The sequence below is a fragment of the Pelobates fuscus genome, chromosome 7, assembly GCF_036172605.1.
Source record: "Pelobates fuscus isolate aPelFus1 chromosome 7, aPelFus1.pri, whole genome shotgun sequence".
NCBI lineage: Eukaryota > Metazoa > Chordata > Amphibia > Anura > Pelobatidae > Pelobates > Pelobates fuscus.
In genome coordinates, this window is record NC_086323.1 from 101614322 (window position 1) to 101627511 (window position 13190).

At 40.8% G+C, this 13190-nt stretch overlaps 1 protein-coding gene across 3 annotated transcripts in view; it reads right to left on the reverse strand.

Moving 5' to 3' along the window:
- Positions 1 to 13190, reverse strand: part of XPC (XPC complex subunit, DNA damage recognition and repair factor) — a 51047-nt gene that overhangs the window by 4285 nt on the left and 33572 nt on the right. For all 3 annotated transcript variants that reach the window (XM_063426287.1, XM_063426285.1, XM_063426286.1), the window contains exons 11-15: positions 8888 to 9048; positions 7198 to 7279; positions 3123 to 3257; positions 1749 to 1918; positions 1052 to 1145 (exon numbers count right to left, since the gene is read on the reverse strand). In XM_063426287.1, the coding sequence (XP_063282357.1) occupies positions 1052 to 1145; positions 1749 to 1918; positions 3123 to 3257; positions 7198 to 7279; positions 8888 to 9048 (642 nt within the window). The remainder of the gene's footprint in view (positions 1 to 1051; positions 1146 to 1748; positions 1919 to 3122; positions 3258 to 7197; positions 7280 to 8887; positions 9049 to 13190) is intronic.

The following is a 13190-nucleotide window of genomic DNA, read 5'->3' on the forward strand; positions in this document are numbered from 1 at the left end:
CACTGGGGGAGTTCATGTAACTGCAGTTAAAACACCATGATCAAATACATTCACGATTATCCACTAAAAGGTAAATTTTAGGGAATTCACTGGTGGAATAGAACATTTACAGGAACACCCCTGGTGTTAGGGGTGCTCTGATGTCTTCCTACAGTAAGTAATCAAACTATTTTAAATTGGTTAACTTCTTACCTGGAGTCTGCCGCGTGTCACTCTACACCTCCAACGCAGCCCCCATGATGTTAAGAAGCACCTTGACAGCAATCTAGGATTCAGCTCCTCAACTGCAGAGGCTTCCAAGCAGTAGTAGAGACAGGGAGCAGTTTTGTCTAATTACTATGTAGGTGCATCAAGGCATTATGCCACCATAACCACTGACAAGGCACTGCAGTGATTGTGATGCTTTTCTTTTATGAACTACATTGTGACACCTGTGGATCTCTGTCTATATGGTGCTTTGAGTTTTCCTTCAAAGCGAATAGTGCCAAGATGAAAATATAAGAGACTAATTCTAATTCAACTAATTTGGTCTAAGATATGCAAATATTTTGTCTATTCACAATGTTTTAGTGGATAACCCCTACAGTGAAGTACGGTCGTGGTGCTGCTGCCTAGCTTTTATGGAGGCTACCTTCATGGTACACTAACTCCAGTAACGAAAAATATATGAAACTAACTACTACTGTGATATAATAAATTGTGCCATGGCTTCCATTGCTTTGCAAAGTAGCTTTAATTGTATGTTCCATTAAATAATCTTGTTAGGTGTCTATGCAGCACTCAATAAGGATATGTGTTAGCTCTTTTAGTGTGTTACTGCTGCCTGTAATACAACCTCCATGTGTGATGTAACAAGTGCACATGGTGGTATTAAAGGCAATATACAAGATTTCCAGTCACTGCATATGTACTATGCACCCTCCCCTCCCCCCAATATTGTTATTAATTTCATATGTACACAAAGCATGGCACAGGCTGTTGCTGTAACAGTTATGGTGCTTGGTTAAATGCTCTAGTCTCCAATACACGCTTTTGGCAATGCATCACTCACCTCTTTCTGTTTCCTTTCCATCTCTGCCTGATCACTATCCCAGGCAGCCAACAGGGCATCCGTGTGCTCTTCACAGACTATGTAACCATCAGTTCTGTATAGAAAGACAATACTTTACATACTGGGACAAGGCAGCATGGCCGTGCCAAAAAAAATAAAAAATGCTACTTTCCAATAGAATTAGTAATAACAAACAGTGAAAAGGTAGTAGACACTACTATTGAGACGCAGAAAGATATTTCGAGTTGGCTTCTAATGGACACAGTACGGCAAACCATGCTATGGAATGGTTGTAGATATCTGGAACAGCTTTCCAGTGGGAACAGTAAAACATAGTAGTCATTTAGAGTGGGTAGTAAATACCTAAAATGGCATTCCATTGAAAATCATAAAAGGAATTTAAAAGGGCTTGGGGCTTTTCCTGAAGAACAAAAACTAGGGCACAATCTGAATCTGAAATCTGGATGGGTGCTCAGTTTAACACAGCAAGACTTTCTGCAATGTCCCTAGCCATGTTTCTCACCAACTACGCTGTCACAGATGCTCTTAGGAATGGATGCGTAAATCCCAAAGGCGGGGGAGGTGAAGGGAGGGGGGATCTTTACATCATTTAACATATTAAAACTTTGAAGCCCTTTCTTAACTTTTTTCCCTGCCACTTGGATAATGTCTACAATCTATAGTAGGAAGTCCTTACACAGGGTGCGAAAAGCCACAATGAAAGTCAAAGCCGGTGATTGCAGGAACACAGTCGATGTCCAGCTTCCTGGCCACTCTGTTGAGGTTTGGCACTTGTAGGTGTGTGCAGCCAATGGGCAACATGCTAGGTTTAAATAGATACACATTCCCAAACTCGTTACGTGGAACCTGTGGTGCAAACAACAAAAAAACATCAAACTGTCCAAACACACACAAATTCTGGATTGAGAGAGCGTAACCATACCTCCACTATTAACTGCGAAGGCTCGCTCACTCAATCATAAATTTAAGCATGCAATTTTTGCCATAGTATGAAAGAAATCATCAAAAGAAAATAAACTCACCAGTGCAGTACACTTAAAATTTAAAGGTCCTTAACTAATGAATATAGAGACAGATTAGAAAAATGTCTTAATAATTTTACATCTTAGAGAGCTAACACTGTTGATATTTTCATAAGGTTGTAATGTTTCTATATTTTGCATCTCTATATAAAGCCGTCTTTTTGCTATTTATAGCGTAAATTTTATTTTTAAAAAAAGGGAAAAGAAAAGAGAGAAAGTAGCAGAAAAGGGGAAAATATCAAGCACTATAGTAAGGCACTATCTGTCAGGATTTATAGATCTCGGCACAGTATGACTTTGTTTTTATGTTTACATGGTTTGCAATAGACAGTGAATAGCTATTTAAGGTTCTTTCACGTCGAAGTGAAGACACTAAATTTGGTATGTCGTCTAATTTATAAATAAGGTGATAAAGGGTAATAAATTTAAAATTTGGTATCTTAGAGGGCTAGAACGGTCAGAATGTATTTATTGTTCTATTGTCTTTTGTTTATAATTTTAAATGTAAGTCTTTTATTGTCTATTGTGATACATTTTAGAAAAATAATAAATAATGAAATGAAAAAAAAAATAAAAAATTTAAAGGTTTAATCCTTTATCCAATCTCATGAAAAAGCTTTTAATAAAATTAAAAAAAAAAAAAAGTTTGCATACTGCACTCAGTGTTTCTGTAACTCCTCTTTTTTTAGCTAAGGCAAGACAGGCTTGCTTTAGTATTGCAGCTGTATGCTGTCAGTCTGCTGACATTGCTTCTATCATTGCCAGAGAGGAGATAGATGCTTACATATTTACAATAACCATGTATTCACTGCATTGGGAGCTATTCTCAGTTACAGTTAAATTATCAAGACAGGTTTAATTTACTTGTATTGCATTTATTGAATGAATGAGCTATACAATATTTTGAGGAAGAAAAATAGAAGGATAATTTTACTGATCAATCCTGAAAACCTCTAATTCCATTGATATATAATGAATACTGTCTCCACATCCTACCGTCACTGGCGTTTTTTAAATCCAATTCTCACCTTCCCGCCTTCAGCTACAGGGGGCTGGTAATCCTCAGTCTGCCAGGGACCGTACAGAGCAAGGTCTGGGCTATCCTTCTTCTCCGGATCTGCCAGGCGTGCTTTCCTTGCACGATTTGACTGTCCTTTCACCATCTGTTCAGACAAAAGAACAAGAGTGTAAAATCATGGGTCAATTGCATTTACAACCCGTCACTGTAGAAAATAAAACGTATTTAAATGTATTTCTTTTATTGCATTTAAATTATATGGTATATTTTCTATACGTTTTAAGGCCGCAGGCCTGTATTTGTGGAAGGAGTTAGCGTTCCTATAAAAACGCTACTCCCCCTTCTTACCTTCGCCGTGACGTACGCTGTTCACCCCACCCACCTCACCCTCTTCATACCTATTGGTGGTCTTGTGAGGTGTCTTCCCGGAGCTACTGCTCACAGAGACAGGAGACGTATCTGTAATATTGTTAAGCGAGCAAAGCAGGAAGGGGAATTGGATGTACTTGTCCATCTAGGGACAAATGACTTGGCTTGCAATGAGGTTTCAGAGGTTAAGGAAGTTTTTAGTGTTTTTCCAATGATATACGGCAGGTTGCTTCCACACTGTCATTCTCTGAAGTTCTGCCTGTGCATAACACTCAGAACGACAGGCGGATGCGTATTAGGGACTTTAACTTGTGGCTTGGTGAATGGTGTCGGGAGCAAGGATTTGGCTTTATTTCTCATGGTAGCTCTGTTTGGAATGGAAATAAACTGTACAAAAAAGATGGTTTGCATCTTTCTCTAAAGGGAACAAATGTTCTCAGTGAGCAGTTCAGCTGTTTTTCTAGGATGTATTTAAACTAGGAGGGGGGGAGGGGGGGGGGGCAAAAGGGTGATAAAACATCAATCCAATTGTCCCCCAAAACAAGGACAAAAGGTGCCTGTAGCAAGTGTGTTAAAAAATGATAAGCTTAGAGTCATGTCTACAAATGCTCGCAGTTTAGGGAATAAGATCTATGAACTTGTGGCAATAATGGCAACTGAAAGTGTAGATTTAGTCGCTGTTACTGAGACATGGTATAATGAGAAAAATGACTGGGACATAGCAATACCAGGTTACTCTTTATATAGAGAAGGCAGGAAAGGGGAGGGGTGGCCCTGTATGTGAAGGATAGCATAAAATCTAGCATAATAAAAGTTAGTGAGGTGAACATAGAGTCCGTTTGGGTTACGTTAGAATTTGGTAATCACATAGTAATTCGTGTAGGTGTGATTTATAGGCCCCCAGGACAAATTGAAGATTTAGATAATCTACTAGTTGAGGAAATAGCTAAAATGACAATGAAGGGGGAAGTTATCATCATGGGTGACTTTAATCTTCCTGATGTGAATTGGAAAACAAAAATAGCTGCTTGTGCCAGGAGCACACATATTCTAAACTTCCTTCTGGGATTGTCTCTAAAACAAGTCGTTGAGGAGCCAACTCGTAAAGAGGCCATACTAGATTTAGTGTTAACAAATGGAGATTTGATATCCGATATTACTGTAGGTGAAAGTTTAGGATCCAGTGATCATCAATCAGTGTGGTTTAATATAAGAACAGTGACTGAGTCACACCAAACAAAAACAAAAGTTTTAGACTTTAGAAAAACAGACTTTTCTAAAATTAGAATATGTGTAAAGGAGTCATTATCAGACTGGAGCAATTTAAATGGCGTCCAAGAGAAATGGGATTATTTAAAAGTTGCACTACTGGAGGCAACAGAAAATTGCATTAGGCTTGTCAGTAAAAGCAAAAAATTCAAGAAACCACTGTGGTACTCCACAGATGTGGCCAAAATAGTAAAGAACAAAAAGTTAGCATTTAGTAATTATAAAAAAAAAACAGAGTGAGGAAGACAGAATGATCTATAAGATTAGGCAGAAAGAGGCTAAGCAGCTTATAAGAGCTTCCAAATCACACACAGAAGAGAAAATAGCACAGTCAGTAAAAAAGGGGGACAAAACTTTTATTAGATACATAAATGAGAAAAGAAAAGTAAAACAAGGATTAGTTAGATTAAAAACAAAAGAAGGAAGGTATGTAGAAGAGGATAAAGGTCTAGCTGACTGCCTCAATAAATATTTTTGTTCGGTATTTACAGATTAAAAGGAAGGAGAGGGACCTCAGTTAAGAAAAAGGATAAATGAGTTATTTATTACACGTGAGTTTACGGAGGAAGAGGTTCTATTTCAACTGTCAAAAGTAAAGACAAATAAGTAAATGGGACCTGATGGAATACACCCAAAGCTATTAAAAGAGCTTAGTGGTGTACTAGCAAAACCATTAACAGATTTATTTAACCAATCATTTATAACAGGAGTAGTCCCAGAAGATTGGAAGTTGGCGAATGTTGCGCCCATTCACAAGAAAGGTAATAGAGAGGAGTCGGGCAACTATAGGCCAGTAAGCCTTACTTCAGTAGTGGGGAAAGTGATGGAAACCATGTTAAAGGATAGGATTGTTGAACATCTAAAAACACATGGATTTCAAGATCAGAGACAACATGGGTTTACTTCAGGGAGATCATGCCAAACTAATCTTATTGATTTTTTTTGATTGGGTAACTAAAATTATAGATCAGGGTGGTGCAGTATACATTGCTTACCTAGATTTCAGTAAGGCTTTTGACACTGTTGCACATATAAGGCTTAGCAATAAACTGCAATCTTTAAGTTTGGATTCCAATATTGTTTGAATGGGTGAGGCAGTGGCTGAGTGACAGGCAACAGAGGGTTGTAGTCAATGGAGTATATTTGAAGCTTGGGCTTGTCACCAGTGGGGTACCTCAGGGATCTGTACTTGGACCCATTCTCTTTAATATTTTTATTAGTGATATTGCAGAAGGTCTTGATGGTAAGGTATGTCTTTTTGCTGATGATACTAAGATATGTAACATGGTTGATGTTCCAGGAGGGATAAGCCAAATGGCTAATGATTTAGGTAAACTAGAAAAATGGTCAGAGTTGTGGCAACTGACATTTAATGTGGATAAGTGCAAGATAATGCATCTTGGACGTAAAAACCCAAGGGCAGAGTACAGAATATTTGATAGAGTCCTAACCTCAACATCTGAGGAAAGGGATTTAGGGGTGATTATTTCTGATGACTTAAAGGTAGGCAGACAATGTAATAGAGCAGCAGGAAATGCTAGCAGAATGCTTGGTTGTATAGGGAGAGGTATTAGCAGTAGAAAGAGGGAAGTGCTCATGCCATTGTACAGAACACTGGTGAGACCTCACTTGGAGTATTGTACGCAGTACTGGAGACCGTATCTTCAGAAGGATATTGATACCTTAGAGAGAGTTCAAAGAAGGGCTACTAAACTGATTCATGGATTGCAGGATAAAACTTACCAGGAAAGGTTAAAGGAACTTAACATGTATAGCTTGGAGGAAAGACGAGACAGGGGGGATATGATAGAAACATTTAAATACATAAAGGGAATTAACACGTTAAAGGAGGAGACTATATTTAAAAGAAGAAAAACTACCACAACAAGAGGACATAGTCTTAAATTAGAGGGACAAAGATTTAAAAATAATATCAGGAAGTATTACTTTACTGAGAGGGTAGTGGATGCATGAAACAGCCTTCCAGCTGAAGTGGTAGAGGTTAACACAGTAAAGGAGTTTAAGCATGCGTGGGATAGGCATAAGGCTATCCTAACTATAAGATAAGGCCAGAGACTAATTAAAGTATTTAGAAAATTGGGCAGACTAGATGGGCCGAATGGTTCTTATCTGCCGTCACATTCTATGTTTCTATGTTATACAATCCCTTCAGGGGGCCCTTTTTTTTTTTTTTTTTTTTTTTACAGGCCTACCCCTATAGGTCTGTTTCGGCACACCACACCGACTTAATACAATCACAAGGTATTTCACGGTCCATATGTTAACGGACCACAAATATCTGTTTACTACTTTTCTACTTGCCAATTATGTGAGCAGTGTCCACTTTGATGCTGCTAAAAACTACAGCTAGATGTGACGGCTTTGATTCTGAATCCCTTGTGCACAGAATTAAAGGGACACTAACCACCAGCACCAATCCTAATTACCTTAGCTGGTACCTCTCCAAGCCTCACAACGCGTGCTTCTTTCAACCAGGTGTCTCTTGAATGCAGGGTGTGGACACAGGACCTGCAGAATAAAATAAAGTATATCCAAATCTAAGCACCCTAATCTTTCAGGTGGGTATATGTCTTGCTGATACAGAGGTCATAAACTCAAAAATTCCTAGTAGTCAGTGAACACTAACTGTTCCATTACTGAAGCACTTACTGATGCTTAACTGGCTATCACTACTTACACAGGAGAACTAACAGCGTTGGGGAATTTTACATTTTGGCCTATATTTTGCGTTTCTATTGTCAGTTGTTTTTAAGGGTGCCCTCCAAATCTAAGTGTGCCTAGGAATTCTGGGATGCAAAACAAAAGCGTTTTGAGGCAGAGACTAACCTCTGTTCTGGGCTGCCTAATGTCAATTCTGTGCATATTTTACTTCTGTCATCAGCACACTAGCAACAGACACAATTATATTCCCCCTTGCAGGCAATTCGGCTGTTAGGGGAAGCTTGCTCTCCCCTCCCTGCATTGTTTGTATTTAGTTTTGTTTTTTAATAAAAAAATCCACATCCCTTCGCCAGCTCAGAGTGCGTGCATGTGTTTTGAGCCAGCGAGACGGTCCAGTCACAGGCTTGTCTATGAAAAAACTTGTGATTGGACCGCGTGAGGTCTCCAGTGAAGCTGATGTCGGGCACTTAGCCTATTGCTTGATTACAGAAAAATGTAAACATTATTGGAGAGGGGACCTATTGGCAATGATAATTTTAAGCCTAAAAAGACAAACTTTATCTAAGACTTGGAGTAACCCTTTAACCCCTTAAGGACACATGACATGTGTGACATGTCATGATTCCCTTTTATTCCAGAAGTTTGGTCCTTAAGGGGTTAAATAACAAAAGATAGTCCGAAAGGTTATTCAGCTTAAAATAAGAATTCAAAATTCCTAAATTAATACCAATAATCCAAATGAATTGAACTTCTTGCTGCAGAGATAATATGCACTATTTCACAGCAAAAGTGTTAAAAAACAACAACATATAAAGTTCAGAAAAATACCGTAATTCCATTGTTCTCCTGCAAGTCTGTGTACACACAATGAACACCTTTAAATGGTTCTCCAAACATCAATGATTAACCTATTAAACTGGACATTGCTCACCTTGAATCATTTCACTATTATATATGAATTAATAATGATATAACTGTTAAACTCATTTGAAAAGTTATTATTCTAAATATGAAATATTCATCTTGTTGCAAATATTAAAGACTATAACAACCAGCAAACACGAGTCTACAATTAAAAATCAAGATTTAAATAGAACCTTTAGTGACTAGTGACAAATCAAATCCACCCTGCTTATTTATATACACTGCACATTTTAGATTGGTCTTTTATTGTGGCCAAACACCTTTGCAATAATCATGCTGTCTAATCTGCATCTTGATATGCCACACCTGTGAGGTGGATGGATTATCTCGGCAAAGGAGAAGTACTCACTAACACAGATTTAGACAGATTTGTGTACAATATTTGAGAGAAATAGGCCTTTTGTGTACATAAAAAAAGTCTTAGATCTTTGAGTTCAGCTCATGAAAAATGGGGGCAAAAACAAACGTTTATCATTTTGTTCAGTATATGATATATACACACACAGGCATTCATATAGTTTTTGCTTTTACCTTGCATATACAGCTTCACCTCGGCAGTAGCCCAAGATGGCGGCTGTCTCTGGGTATATGGCTTCATACTTGAGCAAGTGCCTTTTCAGAACATACAGCGGGTGGTTCTTGTACTCCGTTATAGATTTTGGCAGAGGCTGCTCCAGTAATTTTGCTTCAAACTTTAGACAAAGGAAAATGCAAATATAATTTCTAAAATACTTTCTGGTGTCAAATATAATGCTTAATGTATTTCACACAAAACAGGTTTAACACGACTTACAACTACTACTAACTGTTAATGTAAAGTACAGGAGCACACAGAGAGAATCATTACTAAGGGCTTTATAACGCAGACTGACTTTCCTTTGGGAACTTACTTGGATAGACCCTTACTTTTTATCAAACCACTCTAAAAAGGTTAGCGATTAAACTGGAGGATGTTGCAATGGGACTGAAGGCTACCAAACCACTACAGTAAATTTATAGTGCCTCCCTTTTAAGTCATAACATACTCTAGCTGCTGTATCTACTGTACCAGGAATTTGTTGGTGTTATAGAAAAATCTGATGCTATTACAGGGACACTCAACACATTTCTGCAATGCTCATTTGTTTTTCATAAATTAAATTCCCTCCTTATCAACAAGAAAAAGAGGGACTATAAATGGAGAAAATTGTGAAAAAAAAAAAGAAAGATTCTGTATATGTAGAACATTTTTGAGATAACGAGTGTTAGGCCATTTTGTATGCTAGGAAGCCAAATTCGAAATTATACCTCCCTCTCTGCAGACTGCCATAGACAACTTTATCTGGGGATGCAAGCATTGCCACGCAGGTGTACTGGCCTAGAACTAGAGCGGGTTTGGGCTTTCTGAATCTTTTTCAGGGAAAAGGCAGTGTTTACCTTACGGCCTAGTAACACCTCTAGTGACAGTCACTCAGGCAGCCACTAGAGGTGCTTCTTAGTCCAGTGCTGCCCAGTGTGCAACACCTATGTTCAGCGTCTCCACACTTTAAACGGAGGCCTTGAACATTTCCCATAAGGAGATGCTGACTGGCGCAGTGTGGCATGTTGCTGTGCATGCACAATGGTCTCCTAATGATTTACTATCTCTTCTGCTCTGCCCTCGGAGTGATGTCATATTCCGTCTCCCAGTATCACTGCAGGGCATGCGAGAGAGCAGAGCAGGAAGAGATTGAAGATTACAGCTTCCTCACCACTGGGATGTGTGGGTGAGCTGATTCCACACCCACTGAATGAGCTGACACCCAGGCTGGGAAGGGGATACTGGCTCATTTGCTGAAATTGGTCAATAGAATAACAATGGCAGCTCGCAGAGCTCTGGCTGCAAAAGGCAATACGTTTCCTACCCTGACAGAGGATAAACAAAGGATAAGGGAAAACTATTTGACGGATAAGCCCACCGCTATTGGCATGGGCTCCTTGGGAGGAGCCGGGGGAGACCGGGATGCAGGTCCACAGCTTAGGAGAAAGAGGGCAGGGTCTTGTGTGGGTTTAATGGTGTAGAAGCGGTTCTAGTTCTTTGATTCTTTTGATTTGCCTACTCTTGCACTCTCTGAAAAATGTTAAGGAGGGTTATTGGCACTAGCACGGGGGACAATTGGTATTCAAGGTATGGGTTAATAGGCTCCTATCGAGTGCAATTCAACTGTGCTGTCAATAGCGAAGTACTAGGTCATTGTAAAGTGTCTTGTTTTTTCTTGTCTTATTTTAGTTGTTAATTCTATTTTTGTTCTGAAATGTGAAACTACAAGTACCAATTGTACTAGGTTTATACTGTGTATTGTATCGCTGCCTTGGTGCTAGACAAATAAAGAATTTAAATAAATAAATAAATAAATAAAAAGATCACTCCACTCTAAGAACATTAACAAACAGGAATAAGTTTTCAAGTAAAAATATTAAATATGTTAACTCATGCTGAGTCACTTCTAGCCGAGGAACATACCCTCTTTTTTTTAGCATTCAACAATTGCCACATAATATCAAGGCTTAAGTTGTTAAATTATAAGAATAAACTGTAAATTAAGTGATATTTTACAGATGCCACGTTTGAGCGATTTGAGCTACAGTAGCTCTTCTGTTTAATCGGACCAGATGGGCTAGCCTTTGCTTCACACATGAGCCTTAGTTGCCAATGACCCTGACACCCATTGTCCTTCCATGCAACACTTTTGGTAGGTACTAACCACTGCATACCGGAAACACCCAACAAGACTTGACGTAGGGGATACTCTGGCCCAATGGTCTAGTCATCACTATTTGGCCCTTTTCAAAGCAACTCAGAGATCCTTTTGTTTGCCCATTTTTACTGCTTCCAACACATGAATTTTAAGGTTTACTTGCTGCCTAATATATCCCAAACCTTGACAGTTGCCATTGTAATGATATAATCAATGTTATTTATTTCACCTGTTAGTGATTTTAATGTTGTGGCAGATCAGTGTAAAGTGTGTTGCTGAAAAACAGTTAAGTGCAATTAAAAGAAAAAGAACCATACTTACAATTCAACTAGAGCATAGAGACCAGTTAACAAGCTGGTAAAAAATTACCTTAGGCGTTATTCCCCTGAAAAGAAAACTACAGTGTTAGGAATACAAAATGATATTCCTAACACTAGAGTGCCTCCCCAGCACCACCACCAATGGCAAGAAAAGGGTTAAACAAACACTTTTTACACTTGTCTCTTGGTGCTGCTCCTCAGTGGCGTCACTAGGGTTGATGTCACCTGGTGAGGTAACTCACGGTGTCACCCCAAGAAGGAGTGTGAGATCGCTCTGCAATTCTTGGAGGAGACCGCTGCGCTATGACCCAGGGATCACCCTAGCGTTGCCATGACTCTACCTCCGCGTGATGTCACGGAACACGTGTACGCAAAGGGCAGGGTAGGTCGGGAGAAGGAGCAAGTAAGTCCTCCACTATGCGGTGATGCCGCTCGCATAGCGAAGGATTGGATGGCAAAATATTTAGCACACTATTGTGGGCAGCGGGGCTCAAGGAGCAACTGGGCCCGCGCCCTTTTGCCCTGCGTTAAAGGTGGTGTCACCCCCCGTGATGCACACCCTGGTGAGGTCCGCACCCCTCGCACATCCCTTGTGATGCCACTGCTGCTCCTCCACCAACGTCAGCCGATGCGGCTCTGGTGGCTGTCTAGTGCAGTGGTCCCCAACTCAGTCCTCATGGACCACCAACAGTCTTGGATTTATGTATTTCATTTTTTTTATCAAATGGAGATACTGACAAACCCTGGGCTGTTGGTGGTCCATGAGGACTGGGTGGGGGACCACTGGTCTAGTAGACAGCCACTAGAACAGTGATGGCGAACCTATGGCACGCGTGCCACAGGTGGCACACCGAGCACCCTCTGTGGGCACGCGGCCACAGGTCGCCAGAGGGAGGGTGCGCTCTGCCGGCGCATCCATAAGGCGGCACAAGTGGCCGCCTTAGGGTGCACCGGCCCGGCGGGCGCAAAACCGGAGTGACCTGCAGGAGGTGAGCGCATAGCGCTCCCTCCTGCCAGGCACTCTGTCTAGCGTGGCCGAGCGCACCGCGGTACAGGAACTTATGTTTCCTATACCCGGGCGGACAGAAATGGAGTGCTCACAGAGAGAGCACTTCCTGTCCGGCTGGGGGGGAGGGGGGGGGGGGGGGAATGAAAACTAAGGGAGGGATGGGAGGTAGAAAGAAAATTGAAGGGGGAAGAAAACTGAGGGAGAGATGGGAGGAGGAAGAAAACTGAGGGAGAGATGGGAGGAGGAAGAAAACTGAGGGAGAGATGGGAGGGGGGAAACTGAGGGAGAAATGGGAGGAGGAAGAAAACTGAGGGAGAGATGGGAGGGGGAAGAAAACTGAGGGAGAGATGGGAGGGGGAAGAAAACTGAGGGAGAGATGGGAGGAGGAAGAAAACTGAGGGAGAGATGGGAGGAGGAAGAAAACTGAGGGAGAGATGGGAGGAGGAAGAAAACTGAGGGAGAGATGGGAGGAGGAAGAAAAGTACACTCAGCAGTCTGTGTGTGTGTGTACACTCAGCAGTCTGTGTGTGTGTGTGTACACTCAGCAGTCTGTGTGTGTGTGTGTACACTCAGCAGTCTGTGTGTGTGTGTGTACACTCAGCAGTCTGTGTGTGTGTGTGTACACTCAGCAGTCTGTGTGTGTGTGTGTACACTCAGCAGTCTGTGTACACTCAGCAGTCTGTGTGTGTGTGTGTACACTCAGCAGTCTGTGTGTGTGTGTGTACACTCAGCAGTCTGTGTGTGTGTGTGTACACTCAGCAGTCTGTGTGTGTGTGTGTACTCAGCAG